This window comes from Rhizopus delemar, genomic scaffold, assembly GCF_000149305.1.
Source record: "Rhizopus delemar RA 99-880 supercont3.8 genomic scaffold, whole genome shotgun sequence".
NCBI classification, from domain to species: domain Eukaryota; kingdom Fungi; phylum Mucoromycota; class Mucoromycetes; order Mucorales; family Rhizopodaceae; genus Rhizopus; species Rhizopus delemar.
In genome coordinates this window covers 1,542,013-1,565,748 of record NW_027137834.1, presented here as the reverse complement: position 1 = coordinate 1,565,748, position 23,736 = coordinate 1,542,013, and the positions used below count along the sequence as shown (strand labels likewise).

General features: G+C 35.4%; 9 protein-coding genes across 9 annotated transcripts; 4 read left to right on the top strand and 5 right to left on the bottom strand.

Annotated features, from left to right (window-relative positions):
- Window positions 1-3,019: 3,019 nt before the first annotated feature.
- RO3G_10787 (uncharacterized protein) lies at window positions 3,020-3,877 on the bottom strand (the record flags this gene model as incomplete). Its single annotated transcript, XM_067665371.1, has 1 exon — window positions 3,020-3,877. One exon carries the CDS (start codon window positions 3,875-3,877, stop codon window positions 3,020-3,022), a length of 858 nt encoding a protein of 285 aa, XP_067521472.1.
- A 959-nt stretch (window positions 3,878-4,836) lies between these two features.
- On the bottom strand, window positions 4,837-6,746 carry RO3G_10786 (uncharacterized protein; the record flags this gene model as incomplete). Its single annotated transcript, XM_067665370.1, has 4 exons — window positions 4,837-5,143; window positions 5,201-5,830; window positions 5,900-6,369; window positions 6,423-6,746. 4 exons carry the CDS (start codon window positions 6,744-6,746, stop codon window positions 4,837-4,839), a joined length of 1,731 nt encoding a protein of 576 aa, XP_067521471.1.
- Window positions 6,747-7,588: 842 nt separating this feature from the next.
- Window positions 7,589-8,100, top strand: RO3G_10785 (uncharacterized protein; the record flags this gene model as incomplete). Its single annotated transcript, XM_067665369.1, has 2 exons — window positions 7,589-8,004; window positions 8,052-8,100. 2 exons carry the CDS (start codon window positions 7,589-7,591, stop codon window positions 8,098-8,100), a joined length of 465 nt encoding a protein of 154 aa, XP_067521470.1.
- Window positions 8,101-8,464: 364 nt separating this feature from the next.
- On the bottom strand, window positions 8,465-8,956 carry RO3G_10784 (uncharacterized protein; the record flags this gene model as incomplete). Its single annotated transcript, XM_067665368.1, has 1 exon — window positions 8,465-8,956. One exon carries the CDS (start codon window positions 8,954-8,956, stop codon window positions 8,465-8,467), a length of 492 nt encoding a protein of 163 aa, XP_067521469.1.
- A 1,438-nt stretch (window positions 8,957-10,394) lies between these two features.
- On the bottom strand, window positions 10,395-11,060 carry RO3G_10783 (uncharacterized protein; the record flags this gene model as incomplete). Its single annotated transcript, XM_067665367.1, has 1 exon — window positions 10,395-11,060. The coding sequence occupies one exon, from the start codon at window positions 11,058-11,060 to the stop codon at window positions 10,395-10,397; it is 666 nt and encodes a 221-aa protein (XP_067521468.1).
- An 817-nt stretch (window positions 11,061-11,877) lies between these two features.
- Window positions 11,878-12,709, bottom strand: RO3G_10782 (uncharacterized protein; the record flags this gene model as incomplete). Its single annotated transcript, XM_067665366.1, has 4 exons — window positions 11,878-11,888; window positions 11,974-12,009; window positions 12,171-12,350; window positions 12,427-12,709. 4 exons carry the CDS (start codon window positions 12,707-12,709, stop codon window positions 11,878-11,880), a joined length of 510 nt encoding a protein of 169 aa, XP_067521467.1.
- A 1,376-nt stretch (window positions 12,710-14,085) lies between these two features.
- Window positions 14,086-15,181, top strand: RO3G_10781 (uncharacterized protein; the record flags this gene model as incomplete). The annotated part of the gene is made up of 4 exons (XM_067665365.1): window positions 14,086-14,254; window positions 14,436-14,773; window positions 14,827-14,999; window positions 15,058-15,181. The coding sequence occupies 4 exons, from the start codon at window positions 14,086-14,088 to the stop codon at window positions 15,179-15,181; spliced, it is 804 nt and encodes a 267-aa protein (XP_067521466.1).
- Window positions 15,182-17,764: 2,583 nt separating this feature from the next.
- On the top strand, window positions 17,765-18,787 carry RO3G_10780 (uncharacterized protein; the record flags this gene model as incomplete). The annotated part of the gene is made up of 1 exon (XM_067665364.1): window positions 17,765-18,787. One exon carries the CDS (start codon window positions 17,765-17,767, stop codon window positions 18,785-18,787), a length of 1,023 nt encoding a protein of 340 aa, XP_067521465.1.
- Window positions 18,788-23,164: 4,377 nt separating this feature from the next.
- RO3G_10779 (uncharacterized protein) lies at window positions 23,165-23,497 on the top strand (the record flags this gene model as incomplete). Its single annotated transcript, XM_067665363.1, has 1 exon — window positions 23,165-23,497. One exon carries the CDS (start codon window positions 23,165-23,167, stop codon window positions 23,495-23,497), a length of 333 nt encoding a protein of 110 aa, XP_067521464.1.
- Between the last annotated feature and the right edge of the window lie 239 nt (window positions 23,498-23,736).

Here is a 23,736-nt window from a genome sequence, read left to right as displayed (position 1 = left end):
TACTTAAAAACCTAAACCCGCAAACAAGCAATATATTAAAGAAAATTACACCAGAAAAATACAAAAAAATATAGAATATCCACAAAATCATCAAAAACAGCATATAATCAGAAAAACCAAAAACATATAAATAACTTCAATATTTCTTATACTTTACCTACTTACTTTTGTTTTCACATACCTTGTTTCTACTTTTGTTTTTACTTCATTTTACTTTTTGATTATTTCAAATAAATATCATTCAAAGTAAACCTCTTTTATTTTTCTTTTATTTTACTTAACATCAAGAACAAGAAGTCCCTTGAAGCATATACACTTCATTGTAATCCCCTTTATATTATCTTTTTATTTTACTTTACTCAAAACAGTTTGATCTACTTAACAAGATCTGGTGGTCACTTATTACAAGCGAACTTATACTCAATTTATTACTCTTTTTGGAATTAAAACCTTTGATCTTATATCAAGACTTATTCAGTACAAACCTATTTATACTATAAAAACCTTACAAAATCCAATTATCACAATGTCAACCGCAGTATATCCGCAGTTCTTTCAATATCAACATTATATCAATACATAATAAACGTTACCTCCGCAGCAAATGTAAAATAGTATAAATATACATTATCTTTATTAAATAATGTAACACGCGAAACACGAAAAAGGAAAACCCTATGGATATAGGAGAGATGCTATCTCAATAGCAAACGATGCTATGCTAATGGCAAAGGAATTCAAGGACAACAAAAAAAAAAAGAAGAAAACAAAAGAAAAACCAAAAACAGCATAAAAATATAAAAAGCAAAAACATATAAATATCAGCATCTTTTTATAAATATTTCAATTATTATTATTATCTTATCCTACTACCTTACCTATTATTTTACATTACCTTACTTTATCACAATAAATATCCTTTGAATCCAATTATCTCTTTATTTTATTTCTATAAATAGGAAGAACCAATAATCCCTTGAAACTTATATTTCATTGTAAATTTCTTTTATTTTATCGTTACTTTACCTTTATTCTTTTTATTCAATTCAAGTCTGATCAACTTAATAAGATCTGGTGGTCACTTATACTCAAACATACATCTATTCAATTTTACTTCTTTGGATACAAATTATATCCAATACATTATTCAAATCCCAATATATTATATTAATAACTTACCTCAATCCTATCTAAACCCTGAAATATAAAGATTTCACAGTGTCTTGTGAATTCCTATATTGAATCTATTCAAATTTTTGAACCTTATTCAATATTTGGACTTTATTTCAAAGATCAAATCGTATTTTTCTTTGTCTATAAAATAGACAAGATTTTATTTCTATTTTACTTCACTTCTCTTAACTTCACATCTCTTTGTTATATTTTTTATATAAATAACCAATAAATCAAGTATATTTAGCCTTGAATCTTTTGGTATAACACTCCTAAAACACAAGCAAGACAAGTCCCTTGAAGCAAATTATCTTCATTGTAAACACTTTCAAACCTTTTATTAAATTACTACAAACAAGTCCGATCTACTTAACTAGATCTGGTGGTCCCTCACAACAAGCGAATCCATTATCAATACTTTAACTCAAGCCTTGTTTTTTTATTCTTTTTATCAACTTTATTCTATTTCAAAACCGTAAGCTCTTACAAGCCATTAAAGGAAGAAAAATTACAAGGGACCTCAGTCCCTGAAGATAAACAAAAAAATTCAAAAATAGAAAAGCACAAAAAAAATAATAATCATACTGTGAGAATGGTCTCTTTTTGGACGAAGCCCAAAACAACTCCGACATGGATGGTTAAAATAACTTCAGTTATTTTAACAACCATTGTCAAAGAAATAATAATAGCCACAAAAATAAAAAAGGTCAAAAAAAATAAGAAAAGCTAAAAAGAAAAAAAATATTATCATATACAGTTGTTGGAATAATTGTTCGAATGTTTTGCACTTTTATACGTTTTGCTTTGTATCTCTGCAGTCAGATACGATAGAGCTACGTACAATACCTCATTAAAAAGCGACAGCTGTCACATATAACATATAAAACACCAGGGGTTTGAAAGTACTTCCATATATAATAAGATCAAATTGCGTCGAGCATATGCATTCGAACAATTTTTTCAACTCAATGCATTCTATAATGATGATATCGTTACCGCTTCTGACATCACAAATACAGCATTACAAAGTAATGCAATAATGAAACAACGCTTTTACTTCTAGTCAGAGCTTAAAATGTATAAATAAGGCTGGATTTTGCAGTGTTTACCTTCTATCTTGTACAGCCTATACAGTAGGTCAAAAAAATGCTGCAAGGAGTCCATTTTTCTTGGTTTTTGTAGCACACATCCTGTTACAATGGTACAAACTGCCTCTGTTTCCGCATGGTAAATTTCCTACATGTCGTGAAAAGTTTGAAAGAGTTTAAGCCCTATTGGATAAGTATTGAAGGAACTAAGGAGCGCGCAATTTGAAAATTTGAAAAAATGAAAAATTTAGCAGAATAAACGTATTTATTGATATTTAGTTGGTCCTCCTTTTCTATTAATAATCTCTTGATTTCATTTTCAAATGCTATCTACAGTAGCTTACAAAATTGTACAAGTGTTTTGCATTTTTTGCTTCCATAGGATTTATCGATACCAAAACGATAAATAAGCAGCAACATGTTCTACATCATTCGAGAGCATAGCTTCTTGTCTTTCTTTTGGTACTATTCAGTCGGCGATAAAGTCATTGTGGATGGAGTTATGACCGCTTACAAATGCCGACTGCACTTGTACAATTTTGGAACCGATGTTTTAGAATAAAGTTTTTATTTAAAAGTGTGCATTAGAAGTTGATCCAAATACCCTTATTCTCTATAATGTCAATACATCGTTGAGGCATAGTTTCAATATAATTTTGACATTCTTTTTCGATAATTTCATGCCAAGTCTCGAACGTACGAGTCCATAGTTCATCCATAGAGGCAGGAGGACAATCATACTGTTTAAACAAGCGTTTTTATAAGGTATTCCACATGTTTTCAATTGGATTTAAGTCTGGAGACTGTGGAGGACACTCCATTGTTGTAAAATCCTGTTTAGACAACCATTCAGATACGATTTTGGACTTATGTTTGGGATCGTTATCTTGCATAAATTCAAAATCAGCCATTATAAGGTCGTTTTCTTCACAATAGCCAGTCATAGACTTCACCAAATCATCTTGCAATACAGATAAATAGACGCTCTTGTCCATATTCTTGCCTACGTCGACAATATGCCCAACCCCGTACCAGCTAATACAGCTCCAAACCATAAGTGAGCCTCCACCATGTTTTACGGTTTGCTTTACATGCCTTCTTTTAGGCTTCTCATTTGGTTGCTTCCATGCATAAAGCTTACCATCCGATCCAAAACGATTTACTTTAGTCTCATCAGACCAAATCACGCGTTTCCAGTCTTCCATGGTCCAGTCAACGTGATTAAGAACCCAGCCCAATCGCTTTCGTCTGTTTACTTCACTGAGCAATGGTTTTTGAGGCTTAACAAAAGAGGTTGAACCAGACCTACGCAACGATCTTCGCACTGTTTGGGCTGATACAACCTTTTGCAAGTCATTTTCGAGTATGTTCCTGGCTTCTACTGCATTCTCTTGATCTTTAACTGTTACTAATCGGACTAAATACTGATCATCCCTGTTGCTGAGTAACTTGGGGCGACCTGTTTTAATGCTGTTTACTTCGTTTTTTATTGTTTTTCGAACGTTCTGAACAGTTCCACGGCTTGCTCCAGCTATGTTTGCTGTTTTTGATATAGAGTATCCATTTTTTAAGCAGCTGATGATACGATTACGGAGATCTTCACTGATAGGTTGCATATTGGACGCTGGTATACTTTTATATAGCAGTTAGTTCCTGTAGGTGTACGAAAAACGGCAGAAAAAGAAAGAAAAAGATACTTTGAGCCTTGAAGAATAAAGAAAAATTCTTTTTGGTGGCTTACACGGTGTGGCGAGCAAGATTATGAGCTGATATTGAAATATTTGAAGCGGTTCCAAAATTGTACGTGTAGTCGGCATTTGTAAGCGGTCATAACTCCATCCACAATGACTTTATCGCCGACTGAATAGTACCAAAAGAAAGACAAGAAGCTATGCTCTCGAATGATGTAGAACATGTTGCTGCTTATTTATCGTTTTGGTATCGATAAATCCTATGGAAGCAAAAAATGCAAAACACTTGTACAATTTTGTAAGCTACTGTATATTGTGTCTAACGTAGACCTACAGAATATGAGCTACTCTTTATTCAGCACTGTGCTTTATGAAATATTTAGTAGAAAAAAGTCTCTATATGGTAGGAAAAAAAAACATACAAGTTCAGTACTCAATGAAAAATCTTATTTTGATTAGTATATTGGATATAAGGTTGTAAATTCCTGTAACAGCAACGTAAAACTGTAGAGATAATGGAAGGTGTCAAACAGCATATCATTTTGTAGTGCAACTTGTTAACAGATACAAAACCTGAACCTCTGTTTAACAACTCTGAAAACGATTCTTTTTTATTACAGTTACAAAAGGTATAAAAATAGTTTCTTCTAAAAAGTTTTAAGCATAGTAACATATGAATAGAATTTATTTGGGTTATAATCAAAGAGTGGTTGATATGAATATAGCGATACATAAGAGAAGATTAAATTATATTTTGAATGAAGTTTTGATGGTAATTAGAAAAAAAGGAACGTGGAAAAAGAAGTTATTAAATCATAGACGTAGGCATAAAAGCATAAAAAATAAAAGAAGAAGATTGCATCAATGAAATGAAGAAAAAGGCATTAAAGATCGGAAAGCATACCATCATGTCTACCACCAACTTTGTCATCATAACGCATATATGGCCATATAACTTTAAACTTATTTTTGGTTGCTGAATATTGGAGTAACCCAACACATTCCAAGATGTCTGCCACATCTAACACAGCAAAATGCTTATGTTCAACATCTTTTTCAACCATTGGTATGTTAAATTGATCAAGCTTGTGATTTTTCATCACATCTACAACTGCAAGAAAGCGTACTTGATCATCATATGTATGCTGGAAGTATGTGTAAACTTCACCAACAAACCAACACTTTCTCAAACTAAAAAAAAAAAAGGTTAGTTGATGTTATATTTAATGTCCATATAAAATTACTTACCTTCGATATCGTCCAGCTTCAAACAAGACAAAGTTGTCAGCTGCTGTAGTCAATGTTTTTTTTTTGCGATATGACAGGGAAGAAATAACGATAGAATCGGTCCAAAGCCGTTCAGCAAACAAAATAGAATTAGTTCCAATATCGATTATGCTTTGATCACCATAAAGTCGCCTGTAATAGGATCGAAGTACAACAACAAGATTTTGATCGCGCAGATCAGGGGTGATTACTCCATTTGATAACAAATATGCTTCATCAGCAGGATCCCATAATTGCGGAAACTGATCGTTGCCTGAAGGATGGGAAACAAACGATACAGGAGAGCTTTGATCTGCATTCACTTGATCGTTGTTGGCTAGAGACGTGGTAATTCCATATTGTTGTAGGTTGACGGTGTTCAACAAAACGTTGGAGCTGTTAACTCCAGGCTTTGTGGTCGATTTAATCTTATTTGCAAACTCTTTTATTGTTCTCTCCGTTGATCTACAGCTATAATTCTTTATGGGCCCCAGCTGTCTGGTCATGTGCCCAAGATGACCCAGATAATGGTTGTTGGCTGTGAAAACTTTGACTGACAAATTACCAACGTTGATTTGATCACGCAAGTATTTGTGCCATGTTTCCACATCACTATGTTAAATGATAAAATACTGTTAGTAAGTAAAATGTAATAACGAACTTCTGCTACTTTGTATTCACCTTTCCATTTTTCTCACATCCTCTTCCTTTAATATTCGACGGAGTGCCAGATTACAGCCATTTATTAGACACATCAACGCTTTCTTTGCTTCGTATTCGACTAGGTAAGGCAAGATGATATTTGGTACGATCACGCAAAGAAAGTTCTGCCAATCTACAGCTCTGTAGCGACCAAAGGAAACATGAAAGGAGCCTTCAAATATTGGGGGGACTTTGGAGGCACATACTTCCATCTGGTGCTGTACAATAGCCATACCATTGGTTCTTCGAAGTGGATTTTTTAGTCTGAAGCTGTATGATGAACCTGATTCAATGATGTACGATTCATTGCAACTGGCGTTAAGAATATTGAAAATAAGGTGTCCAATCCCTCTGCCAATCAAGTGCATCTCGTCAATTCCAAAAAATTCTACACCACAAAACGTCGAAAGAGAAGTGAGCAGCTCTGGTACTTGTCCCATTTGATGGCTCTGTGATGTATTGTAAGCAATCATAACTTTTTTTTTTTAAAAAAAAAACTTACAGGATCACCATGTACTAGGCTTTCTTTTGATCGAATATTGCCGTTATGTAAAAAGTATCTCGCACCATCTGATACACCTCGAACATCACAAATACGACAACCATGGTATGCCATATGGCCAGCATGATTCATTAAGTCTGCAACACCAGGAATCTCACCCATAACACCCATCAAGTGAACCTTGCCTTTGTAAATTACATTGTTATCTTTTAATACTCGAAAACCATTGTTTCCAAGACTTCTGATTTCGTCAACAATTGGTCGCAGGAAAGACATAATATTATCAGGCTTAGAGGGACCAGGTATGATGGCCAGAGTAATCATATGATGGCGCGTATGCCTATAGAATAATGGTTAACATCTAAGAATTAGGCTTAATAACAATAGGCTTGCCTGTATGAAGGACTTACAGTAGGTCAAAAAACTGCTGCAAGGAATTGCAAAATTCCGGTTTTACAGCTGGTTTTCCATGGGTACTGCACCAAACTATCCCAAATTTTGACTGTTTGTACCTCAATGGAAAGTGCATTTATTCGTCGATTATCGGATATGGGCAATGGTTATTGGTGGAATTTGAGATCGCTAAAGGTAGTATTATGAACATCCGACATTTTTTACTTGTTCAGATATGTTTGAAATGACGAATTTTAATACGACCCAACCGGTTGCTATCATAATTTTTCACATTCTTGACATGATTAGAATGTTGCCAGTATATAAAAGCGCTTACAATTCCTTTATTTTAAATTTTATATTTCCTTACTTAAATTATTTCTCTTTTTTACCTTATTACCAATCGCATGCCTAAACGACTGCCAGAAGGAAAAGTAGACGATCTCAAGCAAGCATTAACTGGATCCACATCAACGTACGATATTGCTAAAGAAATTGGAGTACATGAATCAACTGTCAGTAGATACTCTAGACGGTTGTTTCCAAATAGGACAAAAAGCATAGGTGGTAGACCTACAGTAGTCTCCAAAGTGACGAAGCGGTTAATAAAAAGAAAAGTCATTGAAGGGGTTTTAAAGACTGCCAAAGAGGTACACCGGGAGCTGGTTCAACTTGGCTACGATATCTCATACCAGTCAGCAATTAACGTACTGAAATCAATGGAGTTCCATTCTTCAATAAAAAAAAAGAAGCCGTTTTTGACAAAAGCTCATATGCAGCATCGATTAGAATGGGCCAAGAAGCATCAGGATTGGACAGTAGAAGAATGGCGAAAAGTCGTCTTTTCTGATGAAACCAAGATCAACGTATGGGGCTCTGATGGCTGTAAGTATTATTGGAAAAGACCAAATGATCCTCTTCAACCGCATCATCCAGAACTTACAGTCAAGCATGGAGCAGGCAAATTGATGATGTGGGGCTGTATAACTTCTGAAGGACCAGGATATGCTTGTCAAATTTACGATGGGAACATGAACGCGAATGTTTATCAGCATATATTGGACACTACGCTTCGTGATACTATGCAATACTACAATTTCAACTGGTCCAACGTTTACTTTCAGCATGATAATGATCCAAAGCACAAGGCAAAATCTACAATAGACTGGTTAGATAATCATCAAGTGCGGTATATTAGCGATTGGCCAGCTCAGAGTCCGGACTTAAATCCAATAGAACACGTATGGCATCAATTGAAGTTGAAGCTCAGCTGTTACGAACGTAGAGCAAAGAATACGGATGAGCTTTGGGAACGAGTAGAAAAAGTATGGAATGGCTTTGACAAAGATCTTTGCCAAAGGTATATCGATAGCATGCCGGCAAGAATTCAAGAGGTTATTAATAAAAAAGGAGGGTCAACTAAATATTAATAAATAAATTCATTCCGTTCAAATTTTCGTTTTTCCAAATTTTCAAATTGCGCATCTCATACTTCCTTCAATACTTATCCAATAGGGCTTAAACTCTTTCGGATTTCTCAAGACATGTAGAAGATTTACTATGTGGGAACAGAGGCAGTTTGTGCCATTGTAACAGGATGTGCGCTACAAAAACCAAGAAAAATGGATTCCTTGCAGCAGTTTTTTGACCTACTGTATGTTCATCACTAAGCAATGAATGATTGTTAATGTGCTTCCTGTTTGAACTTTTGGTTGGAATCCATCAACAAACAAGACTATCCCAATGTCGCTATCATCCTGAAAAAGTTGCTGCTGATTGAAAAGAAAGTCTTGATACACCTTACCATCAAAGATGTCCCTGTACACTCCATCTTCATGTGTACAATCTTGTTCGGCACGGTACTTAAATAATTCTCTCTTGTCTTCATCAAGCATCATTTGTGCTAATGCAGCACCAACAGATACAACAACCATTTGCTGAACAGCAACAAAAGAAGGGAAGGACTCATCATTCAAATTGACACCAGCTTGTCGAAGGGCAAGAGCTTGTTCATGCTTTCTATATCTTGGAAGCTGACAATTTTCATTAGTACAAAACAAGATATTTGCATCATCCTTTGGGTACAAGAAGCAGCCATTGGGACAAACATCAAAATGAGAAACAACTTTGAAACCCATCATGGCTACTGCATATCCATCTTGAAACTGTATCGGGACTAGGCATCATACCACCAAGCTCTGTTGGATTTACACTACCTCAAAAAATTGTTCATTTTGAACCGCCTTTTACACATTTCGTACTGAATCTGCTTCGCATAATCCCCAATCAGCGCTCAGCACAAACCATTATGAAACACTGCTTCTCAGCTATTTACTACACTGTAAGCATATCACGTGCTATGCGTAAATGCTGGAAAATATCCAATCAAAAATCAAAATCAAAATGAACAATTTTTTGAGTTTTTTTGAATATGAACTAAATTTACGCCTATGTTCCCAAATGACATAGGACTAACTCGTGGCTGCTATCATAATTTTTACCCGTGACTACTTCTGCTATTCCAAGCCCTGGTCGATTTTGGTTTTTTTTGCTTTCCAATTGTAATCTCTCATTGCTCCATCTCGACATTTCAAGTAATGGTAAATTGCGAAATTTCAGAAACCCAACGAAATGCAATTATTTCTGCTTTAAGAAGAGGAAAGTCGTACGATGCTATCAGCAACGTGTTACATGTTTCTAAAGGGTCTATTTCGAACATTGCGAAAGAAGTAGACCATCACTCCGTATTGCAAGCAGGTCGACCCAAGAAACTTAACATATACGACGCGCGCCTTGTATTGCGCAGGTTCAATGCTGGTGTGTACAAGACCGGAGAGCACGCTGCCAAAGACTTAAGTGGCTTAGGTTCGGATATTTGCAGCCAGACCGTGCGAAACCTTCTTAAAAGCTCCAAAGTTCAATTTCGACGAAAACCAACAGCTCTTCCTTTAACGCATTCTTCCCAAAAGGCGCTCCTTCAGTTTGCCAAGAAGCATATACAGTGCGTTGCAAAACCCGGACACAAAAATTAAAAGACCATGCAAATCCCTATAAATCGTTGTCTAGTCGAGCTTTTAATTCGAAATTTCGCACAGGTATAGTGTCACGTATATAGTACTTATGATTCAAATTTGGAGCGGAGAAATTAATGTATGACTGAGTTATGATCTTATGAGCTATTATCTTCGAAATTTATGTTTTTTTGGATGAAGTTTTTTTTATTTAATATTTGATACTTCCACCTCCAGCTTTGATTACTGCCTTAATACGTTTGGGCATACTTCTGTAGTATGGTTCTACATCATCTGATGTAAAAGAATCCCATTCTTTGCATACCCTTTGTCATAGTTCATCAACATTGACAGCACGGTTGTCATGAGTGCGTAGCTTATGCTTCAAGTGCCTCTATAGATGCTCTACAGGGTTGAGGTCAGGGCTTTGTGCTGGCCAGTCTTGCAGTAATTGTATCCCTTTTCGCTTCATCCATCTCTTGGTATGCTTGGAGGTATGCTTAGGGTCATTGTCATGTTGGAAAATGACGTCCTTATGTTTCCAGCCATAGTAATCTAGCGTATCTTTTTATGTGGTTCCCAATATATTGGTATAGGTTTGCGAGTTCATATTACCATCAAAGATTTGACAAGCATAACCAACCCCTTTTGCTGTCATGCAACCCCACATCATCAGGGATCCACCTCCGTACCTTACTGTCTGCTTTACATGGTGTGGTCTGCTTACTGCCCCATCTTCTTTCCAAGTGTAAGGGTTGCTATCTGGCCCAAAGATGTTTATTTTTGTTTCGTCAGAAAAGATAACCTTCTTCCAGTCATCAACAGTCCAGTTTTGATGCTTCTTGCACCACTTAAGGCGGTTCTTTTGGTGTTGGTCACTCAAAAATGGCTTGCTTTTCTTGAGTGTAGCTTTAAAGCCAAGTTCGTTCATCAACCTTTTTGCTTGCCATTTGCTCACCGAACATCCAATTGACTTCAAATAAGAACATATATCAGAAATAGACTTTAGGGCACCAGATCTGAGCTTTAAATGAAGGGCATTGGTGCGGAGATTCTGAGTATATTTTGGCCTTCCGCCCTTAGGTCGGATATACTCTGGTTTTAAGGTAGCCTTTAAGCGACGTACAGTACGATCAGAGACCCCAGTTTTTGCAGCAATAGTTGCTGTGGCTTCGTTGTTATGTAGGCAAAGTTTGACGCTGTCAAGCTTACTAGAGCTAATTCTGCGAGGCATTTTAAAAAATTGAGAGTGGGAAAAGTTACATAGTGAGAAATATTTTTAAAATGTAAGAAACTTTAGTGGATTTATATACACCTTACAGACTGAGACTAGGGCTACAAGATGATGTAACTTTCATTTCACAACGTGTAACCCCTGTGATGTAATGATGAATAAAAGATGAATAACCACTTTGACGTAAATGTGCTATATTAGTCTATGGCAAATCATGCTATAAATGACTAGAGTATGACGTCAATTCAGGCCATAGTTTAGCATAAAATAAATTTCTCTATCTAACGGTAGTTAAATTACGTCAATACTGCTAATAGTCGTTGATCTATCCCATGAAAAGAGTTTTGTGTCCGGGTTTTGCAACGCACTGTACTTTGGAGCTGTTTGACAGCAAACGGAGTTGGATATATCACTCAAGTGCTCGGAGGTTTAGATTCAGAGCTGTATTGCAATATTATGACGGAGGATATGCTCTCTTCATTAGAAGAATACGATATGTCAAAGGATGACATTATATTTCAACATGATAACAATCCAAAGCATACATCTAGACTAACACAAAAATGGTTCGTATATAACAAGGTGCAGCTACTGGATTGGACAGCATATTCACCTGACTTAAATCCTATAGAGGATTTATGGGATTACTTAAAAGTCCGGCTGTATGCTTATGAAACTGCACTCTTAAGTATGAAAGAACTATTTGAACGGGTTGCAGATATTTGGTACAATGAAATTACAAAGGAATACTGCGAGCAGTTCGTATGCAGCATGCCGCAAAGACTACAACTTGTTTTAAAAGAAAAGGGCGGTGAGATTAATTATTAACTAATAAAATAAAAAATGTCGACAAAAACCCAAAAAATTGTTCATTTTGATTTTGATTTTTGATTGGATATTTTCCAGCATTTACGCATAGCACGTGATATGCTTACAGTGTAGTAAATAGCTGAGAAGCAGTGTTTCATAATGGTTTGTGCTGAGCGCTGATTGGGGATTATGCGAAGCAGATTCAGTACGAAATGTGTAAAAGGCGGTTCAAAATGAACAATTTTTTGAGGTAGTGTATGTTAGAGGTAATGAGGAATTTTACATTGTTTATTAATCTACCATTGAGAGCATCGTCACTAATCTTGCTTAATAGCGTTTTGTTTATAGTATTCATCATATCTCTCTTGAACTGACGATTAACACCGTGCTGATCAGCCAATCGAGTAAGCTCAACAGCAGCCTTTTCGACCGCCGAGAGTTGCAAGCTGGATCCAGTGTACTCATAAACCACTGCATTATCTAGAGCGATGAAAGTGTGATATATTAGCAAAACGCAATAATGATAAACAATCACTAATTCCTAATTTTTTATTACCAGCAAGTGACGAAGCAACAGATCCAACGCTAAAATTAGACATGCTTTCCATGCCAACATCTACATCAACGTCTACATCAATATTTGTATCAGCATCGTTATCATAGTCATCATTTGAAGTAGTTTCTAAAGTAGAATTTTGCAGTGACAGTTCACCAGCTCTATGTTCTCGGATAAAATGTGACATACATCCACCACGTATCTGATGTAACTGCAACTTAGCAAAGGTAACACCAACAAAGCGTTTGCAAAGGTTACAAGGATAAGAAGTAGCTTGAGACATTGGAAAGTTAATTTTTTGACAAAGGTTAAAAAAAGAGATGAAGAGCAGACAATAGTAATTTAAAGGTATTTATACTTTTCAGTGTGTTATTGTTCAAGTCAAAATTAATAAGAGTACAAAGTATTTATTGTAGAAATCAGATGAAAATCATGGTTTCTCAGGATGCCTATCTGGCTATAGGTGGCTAAATCTACCGAATTAGCCAATGGTTCTGTATGGGGTAATGCTGATTATAGAGATGATCCGTACATCTAATGCATATCCATTGTCATTTTTGGAATGTAATAGGTAAAAGCAAAGAAAAATAACAATAAAAACAAAACATGGGAATTAATATAGGGCGTAAACAAACATTGGCTCATACATTACAACGTACATATGTAAATAGAAGATAGCCTTTAGTATAGAAAATATAAGACTAAAACGCAGATACTTATAGAGAAATCAGAGGTTAATATAAAATTGTTGGTATTAGAGACAATTGTTATCTAGGCTAAAGTTAAGTATAAAGCTCATTTTTCTTTTATTTTGCTATGTTTATTTTTTTTTTAATAAAAATCAATAATAAATCTGTTGATGTTTGTCACTTAAAACTAGTATGTATAATCTGATATAGTAATATATACAAATGCCAATTCCTTAAATTCTTAACGTGAATACAAGTAATAAACAATACAATGTAGATCAATAACAAAGGTAACCTAAACATAATATAACATAGAAATAAATTAAAATTATTCATAATAAGTCGTTTAAAGTCAGTATAAAAACAATAAAAGAAATGGTATTAGAACATATACACTTATCTCTTGAAAAAATTACATTCTGTAGTCTCGCTTATCTACTATGTAATGATTACAACTTTAAAAAGAACATTTTATAGTGTTTTACTTCTTTTAAAAGTATTATGTAAATGTTTTTTTTCCCATATTTTATTATAGCATAAAATATCTGCAAACGATGTTTGTTATGGAAATGGTGATCTTTTTTATCAAGTATACTACAAACTAAAAAGGTAACTTCTCCTTAATACAAAAATTAATTAAAGATATCATATACAATACTCCTGAATTGATCATCATTACTATGTGCCTTGCTGCAAAGGTAATCAAAGAGTGACTAAACGGATTATTTACATTAAACAATGTTATCAGTAGAAATGAAAATGTGCTAGTGGACACCACTTGTCTAGTTGAACAAACTATTAAGGAGCAAGTGCATAGATTTGCATAATGCCGTTTGATATTTAGTTGGCACTACATGGTACATATGTTATTAGATGAATGTGAAAAGTATATAAACACTTGCTGTTTGTATAATCACTATGTATTTTAGTTCTACCAAACTAACACTTTTTTACTTTTTATCTTTTTGCTATGCCTTACAACGTTGATCGAATTGTTAATGAAATCCACAATTATAACAGAACTGTTAACGCTATGAGAAGTGAATTTGAAGCCTGGAAAAATGAAATTCAGCAACAAATGACCGAGTTGAAGCTGATGATAGAGCGAATCGCTCCTATAAGCTATCCTGCTTCACAAGGTAAAAATAAAAAAAAAGGAAGTTGATTGAGATGTTTTTTACTTAAAATACATTACAGTAGCTATTTATCAGCCACAACCTTCCTTATTAAATCTACCAACATTTGACAGCGTTCGTAGAGATGTTCCAAGATTCCCAGCAAGTTTGGGTAATGAGCGACATACTAACGCAGTCTGTATAGACGCATTTTTAAGAGAAACAATGGGCCTTGTAGACGATCCAGAGGATTCTGACGAAACACTTGATCATAAACGCCTCTTAACCAAAAGGTATCACTCTCAACTAAACAGGTTCACCCAAGTAACTTGTATGAGCTTAAGCAATAAGCTTCTTGCGGATGCGCATATCGATAAAAACAAGCTATCATGGAAGGATATTCCAGCTGTTTATAAGAATACAGCATCTACAGAGCTTGAAGAACTTGCTTTACGAGCAAGTATCCCTTTAAATAGATGTATCAATAGCTGGGGAGCTCAAGTTTTGCTAGCAAAGTCATACAACAATTACCACAACATGAAGGTATTCTTTTTCTACAAAAACGTTCATTTGATTAACCATTATGTTTATATTAGTTGAAAAATAAACAACCAGAGGCTGCAAGTAACTTAGTAGAGCCAAACACCTACGTAACAGAGCAAATAGATGATGCACATCCTGAGGAAAACCTTGATTTTGAACTACTACCTGATCTGGGCGCTTCGAACGAAGTAGAAGAAGGATATAGCAATGAACTTAGCATGTATGTGTAATTTTAAAAACAAATATACTCTATCATTATAACGATTAAATTTTATTAACCTTAGTGCAACTTCTTCAACTACTTTCTCGTCTTCTGCTGTTTCTTCTCTCCTTCCTGCTTCTTCTCGTCGTACCCGTTCTGGCACTCGTTCCACTTCTCGTCGTCAAAATAAAAAGAGAAGAGTATAATTATTTCTTTTTCCTTTTATTGTTTAAATAAATTATATTATTATTTGTTAAATGTCGTTTAAGATTGTCTTGTCATGACTAGATCTTCACGATGGTAATGTTAGTACTTTTTTTTTATATAAGTTGCTATTCTTCAATGTCATTGGTCCTATGACGTTAGCTCAACGAAATAAGCTTGCATGAATTTTAAAGGTTTTTTTTTTTTCATTGCTCTTTTTTTTTTTCTTTTTTCTTTGTATTTTTGTCATTACTCTACTTTGTTAACAGCTTTTGATACTTTTAACTATTGCTGATATGCACCATGTCTTGAAAACAAAATAGCCAAAACTAAATCAACTCAAAAAGTTAACACATTACAAGCAAAAGAAAAACAATTATTTTGTTGCATGGGTATAAAGTTGTTGAATGTTTTATTCTTTTTAACTATTCCTTTTTATCTTTGCTTATAGTAAGTTCTAGTATTCTTTTACTTTAAATATTGTGAGTGCTTTAGTCAAGATGTTTCTAACGAATGGTTCACTAATTAAAAAAAAAAACTTGGTTATGGTTATATTACAACATGCAATAACCCTTGCTCTTCTTTATATCATTATTTGTATTTCTTTCCGTTTCTTACATTGACCTCTTACTGACTCTCTTTATAGTGTGCAACCTAGATGTATAATCAGTATCATATCATACTGTAGACCGGTTTGTCGCAACTACTCATCCTCTGCTTTTGTATACTGTGCTTGGTGTATGGTTTCATATCGTGTATGCTGTTCATATTAGGTAAAATTATACTCTATGCGGCTTCAGATAGATCGAACTTTGACTAAAAACATATTGTATAGATAGTATGTTTGAACAAGACAAAAGGTATAATTTGTTTGCTTGTTATTTTTTATTAACTGATGTTCTTTATTTATTAGATTTTGATATTTTGTTTTATTTTACAATGAAGATTGTGTATGAATTGACTGTGATGATACCAATGATAACAGCAATGATGATAGAGTATTATGAAACCCTATAGAGTATACGAGCATGGACTTGAGAAAAAGTAACAGCTGCTGTATAAGGCAATTGTTCATCACGATAAAAAAAAAAGAAAAATAATTTGGTAAATAGTAATCAAATTTCAAATATTTAAATATTAATCATCCTGTTGAATGTAGATTGCAATGAAGGTTGTTGAATGTAATTAAAACTGCTAAACGAATTGCATTGAATGGGATGTCGAGGTCAGGTAAGTAATGACTTATGTATTATTTCTGTTCATTCTTTATTCCTTTTCTTTTACTGTTCCTTTTTTTTTTATTACTTCCTTTTCTTTTATTACTTTTTTCTATTACTTTTTTCTATTACTTTTTTGTACTACTTTTTTGTACTACTTTTTTGTACTACTTTTTTTTATTACTTTTTTTTATTACTTTTTTTTTATTCAAGTGCATATTAAATGAAAAATGTACACTATTGAATATATAATCAAATAAATAAAGCATCGCATTATTAAATCATTTAAATTTGTCCATTTATACTACCCTATACAATAATAAACCTGCCCATTTTACTGGATATACATGCTTAAACATAGCCATACTCTGATGATGTACAGAACGACTAAAGTCTGCCTCATCCAATTACATTGTTGTGTGAAAGTGTTTGAGAGCTTATATTGAATTTGTTTTCAAACTCCTCGGCCTTAATTATGCTAGACCAAGCATTAATATGCTAGTTCTCGTGTTAATATTGCCTACAGAGGCAACAAAATTTCGCTAAATTCGACATTTTTAGCGTTTTTATTTTGCTGATAGATGGATGAAACTAGCATTATGCGGAGATTTTTTGCGCCGTAGTGATAGCTCTCTTGGTTACTACATAACTAGGCCATTGTAAATTATTCCTTGTGCTTTGGGTCATTGTCATGCTAAAAGTAAATGTTGGACCAGTCGAAATTGTAGTACTTCATAGAATCACGAAGCGTAGTTGTGGAATAGGCGTGTTATTTCTCTCGATTAATAAAAGTAATAAAATAAGTCGAAAAATCGATGAGTCTCTTGAACCTCTTTATTGAGTAAGGACGAGAGAGAGAGCCCACTCAATACAAACTACGTCTTAGAATATAATAATGTGATTTAGCGTCCGAGGTAGTACGGTATAAATTGTGTGGGCTGTTTATCGTATATAGCACTTTGGGCTATACAGTGGGTCAAAATACCTCACAAACCTCAGCACTTTTTGAGGTTGTAGTCTTCTGGATTACTCAATAATATCTGCATCTTTCTCAAATTTTGCACAGGTGCTGTCCAATACGTTGAGTATATTTGCACAAAGTTCCGACGACGGAAATTGAAAAATGAGCGAATAAGTAACTATGAACTGGAGGCGGTCTATTTGTGAGGTATTTTGACTTCCATCAATTATTTTTTTTCTCCGCCATAGGTCATTCCAAACAATGTTGCGGCAAGTTTTAAATATTTCCCGGATAGCGCAGTCACCCCGGGACATAAAATTTAAACTCTGGAAAAGAATTGGTTATTCTTTCTTTCGCTAATCCGTAAGTAAATTTCCATCTACAGCATCATCCATCTGTCTGCAAAAATGCCCAAATCCTTACCATACGAAGCTCAAATGGACATCAAATCAGCACTAGAGCATGATGTATCGACTGATGTTATTGCAAAACGGTTTGGAGTGCATCAAAACACCGTTATCAACTATGCAAATAAGTGGATGCCTAACCGGATTCGCAAGAAAGATGGCAAACAGCATCTTGTAAGCGACATCGCTCGTCGTCTAATCAAGCGAGGGGTTCTAAACGGCTTATTAAGGACTGCCAAGGAGGTCCACCTGAAGTTGGAAGAGTTGGGCTATTCTATGTCGTACCAATCCGCTATTAACGCTTTGCATTCTGTGGAGATTTTTGCTGAGATAAAAAAGAAGAAGCCTTTACTCACTGCACAGCACAAGAAAGCTCGATTAGCTTGGGCTAAAAAGCATCAGTATTGGACCATTCACGACTGGCGACGTGTCATTTTCTCGGATGAAACCAAAATTAATATTTGGGGCTCGGATGGATGTAAATACTATTGGAAGCGTAAAGGAGACCGTCTTCAGCCTCATCACATTGAAGTTACAGTGAAGCATGGTGGTGGTGGTATCATGTTGTGGGGCTGTATAACCAGTGAGGGACCCGGGTATGCATGTCAGGTGTATGATGGCATCATGAATTCAGAGGTATACCAAGAAATCCTTGGCACAAGCCTTAAGGACACGCTCCGGTACTATGGCCTAGATTGGAAATCATCCATTTTTCAGCATGACAACGACCCAAAATACCGATCAAAGTCTACAAAACAGTATATGGAAGATAACAGCATGTGTTATATTGATGACTGGCCATCCCAAAGCCCTGATTTGAATCCAATCGAGCATATATGGCACCATCTTAAGCTGAAGCTAAGTATGTACGAAAATAGAGCAAAAAGCATGCACGAACTGTGGCAGAGAGTGGAAAAAGAGTGGAATTCCTTTACTAAGGATCAATGCTTGAAGTATATTGACAGTATGCCAGAAAGAATACAAGATGTCATTGCTGAAAAGGGCGGATCAACCAGATATTAATAAAGTCAAAATACCTCACAAATAGACCGAGGTTAAGTATCTGTCTCCTAATAGATCTCAGCTAATGATCTGAGTTTAAAATTTTGGTACACAGTAGTGTATATATGGATGACTTTATATTTCAAATTTGAAATGATTGAGCCAATTTCTCATGGAATTACATCAAAAATAAGTAAAAATCATCATACGTTTGTGAGGTATTTTGACCCACTGTACACTACCTCAAAAAATTGTTCATTTTGAACCGCCTTTTACACATTTCGTACTGAATCTGCTTCGCATAATCTCCAATCAGCACTCAACATAAACCATTATGAAGCACTGCTTCTCAGCTCTTTACTACACCGTAATCATATCACGTGCTGTGCATAAAGGCTGGAAAATATGCAATCGAAAATCAAAATCAAAATGAACAATTTTTTGGTTTTTTTTAAATATGAACTAAATTTACGGCTATGTTCCCAAATAACATAGGACTAACTCGTGACTGTTATCATAGTTTTTGCCCGTGACTGCCTCTGCTATTCCAAGGCAGCCCTGGTCGATTTTGTGTTTTTTTGCTTTACCATTGTAATCTCTCATTGCTCCAGCTCGACATTCCAAGTAATGGTGAATCGCGAAATTTCAGAAACCCAACGAAATGCAATTATTTCTGCTTTAAGAAGAGGAAAGTCGTACGATGTTATCAGCAACGAGTCACATGTTTCTAAAGGGTCTATTTCGAACATTACGAAAGAAGCAGACCATCACTCCGTATTGCAAGCAGGTCGACCCAAGAAACTTAACACGTACGACGCGCGCCTTGTATTGCGTAGGTTCAATGCTGGTGTGTACAAGTCCGCAGAGCATGCTGCCAGAGACTTAAGGGGCTTAGGCTCGGATATTTGCAGCCAGACCGTGCGAAACCTTCTTAAAAGCTCCAAATTTAAATCTCGACGAAAATCAACAGCTCTTCCTTTAACGCATTCTGCCAAAAAGGCACGCCTTCAGTGTTCCAAGAAGTATAAGGATTGGACAGAGGAAGACTGGAAAGGAGTAGTCTTCAGTGACGAAACAAAAATTAATCGTTTGGGCTCAGATGGTAAACAATGGACTTGGGTACAAGAAGGAAGGCCTCTTCAGGTTCACAACTTCCATCAAACTCATAAGCATGGAGGCGGTAGTATACTACTTTGGAGCTGTTTGACAGCAAACGGGGTTGGATATATCACTCAAGTGCTCGGAGGCTTAGATTCAGAGCTGTATTGCAAGATTATGATGGAGGATATGCTCCCGTCATTAGAAGAATACGATATGTCAAAGGATGACATTATATTTCAACATGATAACAATCCAAAGCATACATCTAGACTAACACAAAAATGGTTCGTATATAACAAGGTGCAGCTACTGGATTGGACAGCATATTCACCTGACTTAAATCCTATAGAGGATTTATGGGATTACTTAAAAGTCCGGCTGTATGCTTATGAAACTACACCCTTAAGTATGAAAGAACTATTTGAACGGGTTGCAGATATTTGGTACAATGAAATTACAAAGGAATACTGCGAGCAGTTAGTATGCATCATGCCGCAAAGATTACAACTTGCTTTGAAAGAAAAGGGCGGTGAGATTAATTATTAGCTAATAAAATAAAAAATGGCGACAAAAACCCAAAAAATTGTTCATTTTAATTTTGATTTTCGATTGCATATTTTCCAGCCTTTATGCACAGCACGTGATATGATTACGGTGTAGTAAAGAGCTGAGAAGCAGTGCTTCATAATGGTTTAGGTTGAGTGCTGATTGGAGATTATGCGAAGCAGATTCAGTACGAAATGTGTAAAAGGCGGTTCAAAATGAACAATTTTTTGAGGTAGTGTATATGATATACAGTCAAATTATTAGCTGAAGAATCTTTTGAGTGATCTCACACGACATTAAGAAAATTATTAAGGTAAATACGACAGTAGTGTTCAAAATATGCTAGTAAACACCCGAGTACAACTTTCCATCGTGAATTTAGCAAGCATATCCTGGTCCTTCAGAGGTTATACAACACCAGGGCATCAATTTGCTAACTTCATGCTGGATTACAAAATCCAGGTCATGATGTTGAAGAAGTTCACTTGGCCTTTTCCGATAGTGATCATCACCATTAAAGCCCTATACGTTGATCTTGGTTTCATTAAAATAAACGATTTGTTGTCATTCAACCATTGCCCAATCCTGATGCTTCTTGTTCCATTTTAACTGATGCTACGTATGCACTTTTGTCTGAAATGGCTCCTTTTTTTCTATCAGAAAATGGAACCTCATTGATTTCAGTATGTTAATTTCTGGCTGGTATGAGATATCATAGCCAAATTCAATCAGCTCCAGGTATACCTCTTTGGAAGTCTTTAGAACCCCTTCCATGACTTTTCTTTTGATTAACCGCTTCGTCACTTTGGAGACTATTGCAGGTCTATCACCTGAGCTCACTGTCCTATTTGAAAACAACGTTATAAAGTATCTACTAACAGCTGATTCATGTAATCCAGTCTCCTTAGCAATATCATACTTTGATGTGGATCCGGTTAATGTCTGTTTGAAATCATTTGCTTTCTCCTCTGACAGTCATTTATGCATGCAATTGACGAGAGGGTAAAAAAGAGAAATAATTTAAACAAAGGAATATAAAATTTAAAGTAAAGAAATTATAAGCACTCTTAAATACAGATAGCATTCTAGTCACGTCAAAAGTGAAAAAAATTGTGATGGCAACCGGTAGGGTCGTATTAAAATTCATTATTTCAAACATATGCAAACAAGTAAAAAATACCGGATGTTTAGAATACTACCTTTAGCAGCATCAAATTCCACCAATAACCTTGCCCATATCCGAAAATTGACGAATAAATGTCCTTTTTATTGTGGCACAGACAGTCAAAGTTTGAGATAGTTTGGTGCAGTATCCATGGACAAGCAGCTGTAAAACATGAATTTTGCAATTCCTTGCAGCATTTTTTTGATCTACTGTATAAGGTACAGTGGGTGGAAAAATGGTTCCAATGTTTTTGATTTGCAACTTTAAAGCTTTATATCTTTGGAACTACTAATGGTAACGGCTCACAAAAACATGCATTTTTTAGCGCATTTACAGCTAATATTACTGAAAAAAAATTTTGCTTGTATTGTTACACAATCGGGAAAAAATTAAGAATAAATACAAAAACCAACATTGGAACCATTTTTCCACTACAACTGTAGATAAGTTTATTTGTTAATTGGTGGAGCTTCCACCGGAGTTTTTTGGCTAATTATGAGTCATAGTATTCCGACTATCGCCGAAAAAGCCTATGTGACTTATAAAATTAATTTGTCCCCGGTCAAGCATTTTTTTTTCCTTTTCTTTCTTTATATGTCGAAGCTTTAAGGTACCACTACACATATGGTTCGCGCTCTCTCTAAAAACAAGCAAGAAAACATCAAATCGTTGGTTTTACAGAACAAGCCATATTCAGTGATAATGGAACGTATTCCAAACTTAAAAAAATCCACCTTAAGCAGATATGCCAACAAGTTCTCTCCTGGTAGAGTAACAGCAAACCCTGGTAGAAAGGCTGTTTTACAGTGGGTCAAAAAACTGCACCAACGCAACTCAGTTCTTCTGAAATACAAGTATAGCTCTGTCAGTTTAACAGTAAACATTACGAAACTTGGAGCAAAAAGAGTTAATACTGTTACTATTTAGTGACAAAAGTTTCAAGGTCAGATGCGGAGTACTGATCTAAAGAGCACTCAGCAAAAAGAGGAGGTCGGTTGGTGCAGTTTTTTGACTTTTAAAATGAAAAGGTATTTGAGATCATACGTCCGGATTGAGACTATTCCGGCAGATTTAATTTAATCTTTCTTATACCTAGTCACACTGGGGACTTTAAAAAAAGTTTTTCGCAATTGTTTTCTTTTTCTTTCTTTCCTGCTTTACCCAAACCCATTGTACATCGTCAGTATCTATCCATCATTAGAAATGCCCAAAAAGCTTCCATCCGATATTCAAAACAGTATCAAAACATTATTAGAGAGCAGTGATGATCCTGCAGTCATTGAGAAACGGGTTGGAGTGCATAGAAATACCGTCAATAGGTATGCAAATAAGTGGATGCACGATGGAATACGTAAAAAAGGAGGTAGACCGAGCATTGTGGCAGAGTCAACACGCCTATACATCACGAGATAAGTGCTCACAGGTTGTTTGAGGACTGTCAAGGACGTGCAAATGAAGTTGGAGGAGCTGGGGCGCCCTATGTCGTATCAATCGGCAATTAATGTCTTACATTCAGTTGAAATTTATGCTGAGATCAAAAAGAAGAAGCCATTATTGACTGAAAAGCACAAAAAGGCTCGATCAGCATGAGCAAAAAGCATCAATATTGGGCTACTCACGACTGGCGACGTGTCATCTTTTCTGGTGAGACGAAAATCAACGTTTGGGGCTCTGATGGCTGCAAGTATTATTGGAAAAGAAAATGTGATCGTTTACAGACTCACCATATCGACGTTACTGTGAAGCGTGGAGGCGGTGGTCTCATGTTATGGGTTTGTATAACCAGCGAAGGGCCTGGATACGCATGTCAGATTTATAATGGTACCATGAATTCAGAGGTATACCAAGAAATCCTTGGTACAAGTCTACAAGACACTATGGAGTACTATGGTCTTAACTGGAAAATGTCGGTATTTTAGCCTGACAATGATCCTAAACATCGATGAAAGTCTACGACACAATTGATGAAGGATAGTGGCATGATTTATATCGACAATTAGCCATCACAAAGTCGAGACCTTAATCCTATTGAGCATATATGGCATCATTTGAAGTTAAAGCTGAGCATGTATGATAATAGGGCGACCAGCATCCATGAATTGTGGCAAAGAGTCGAAAATGAATGGAATTCGTTTACTAAGGATTAATGCATCAAATA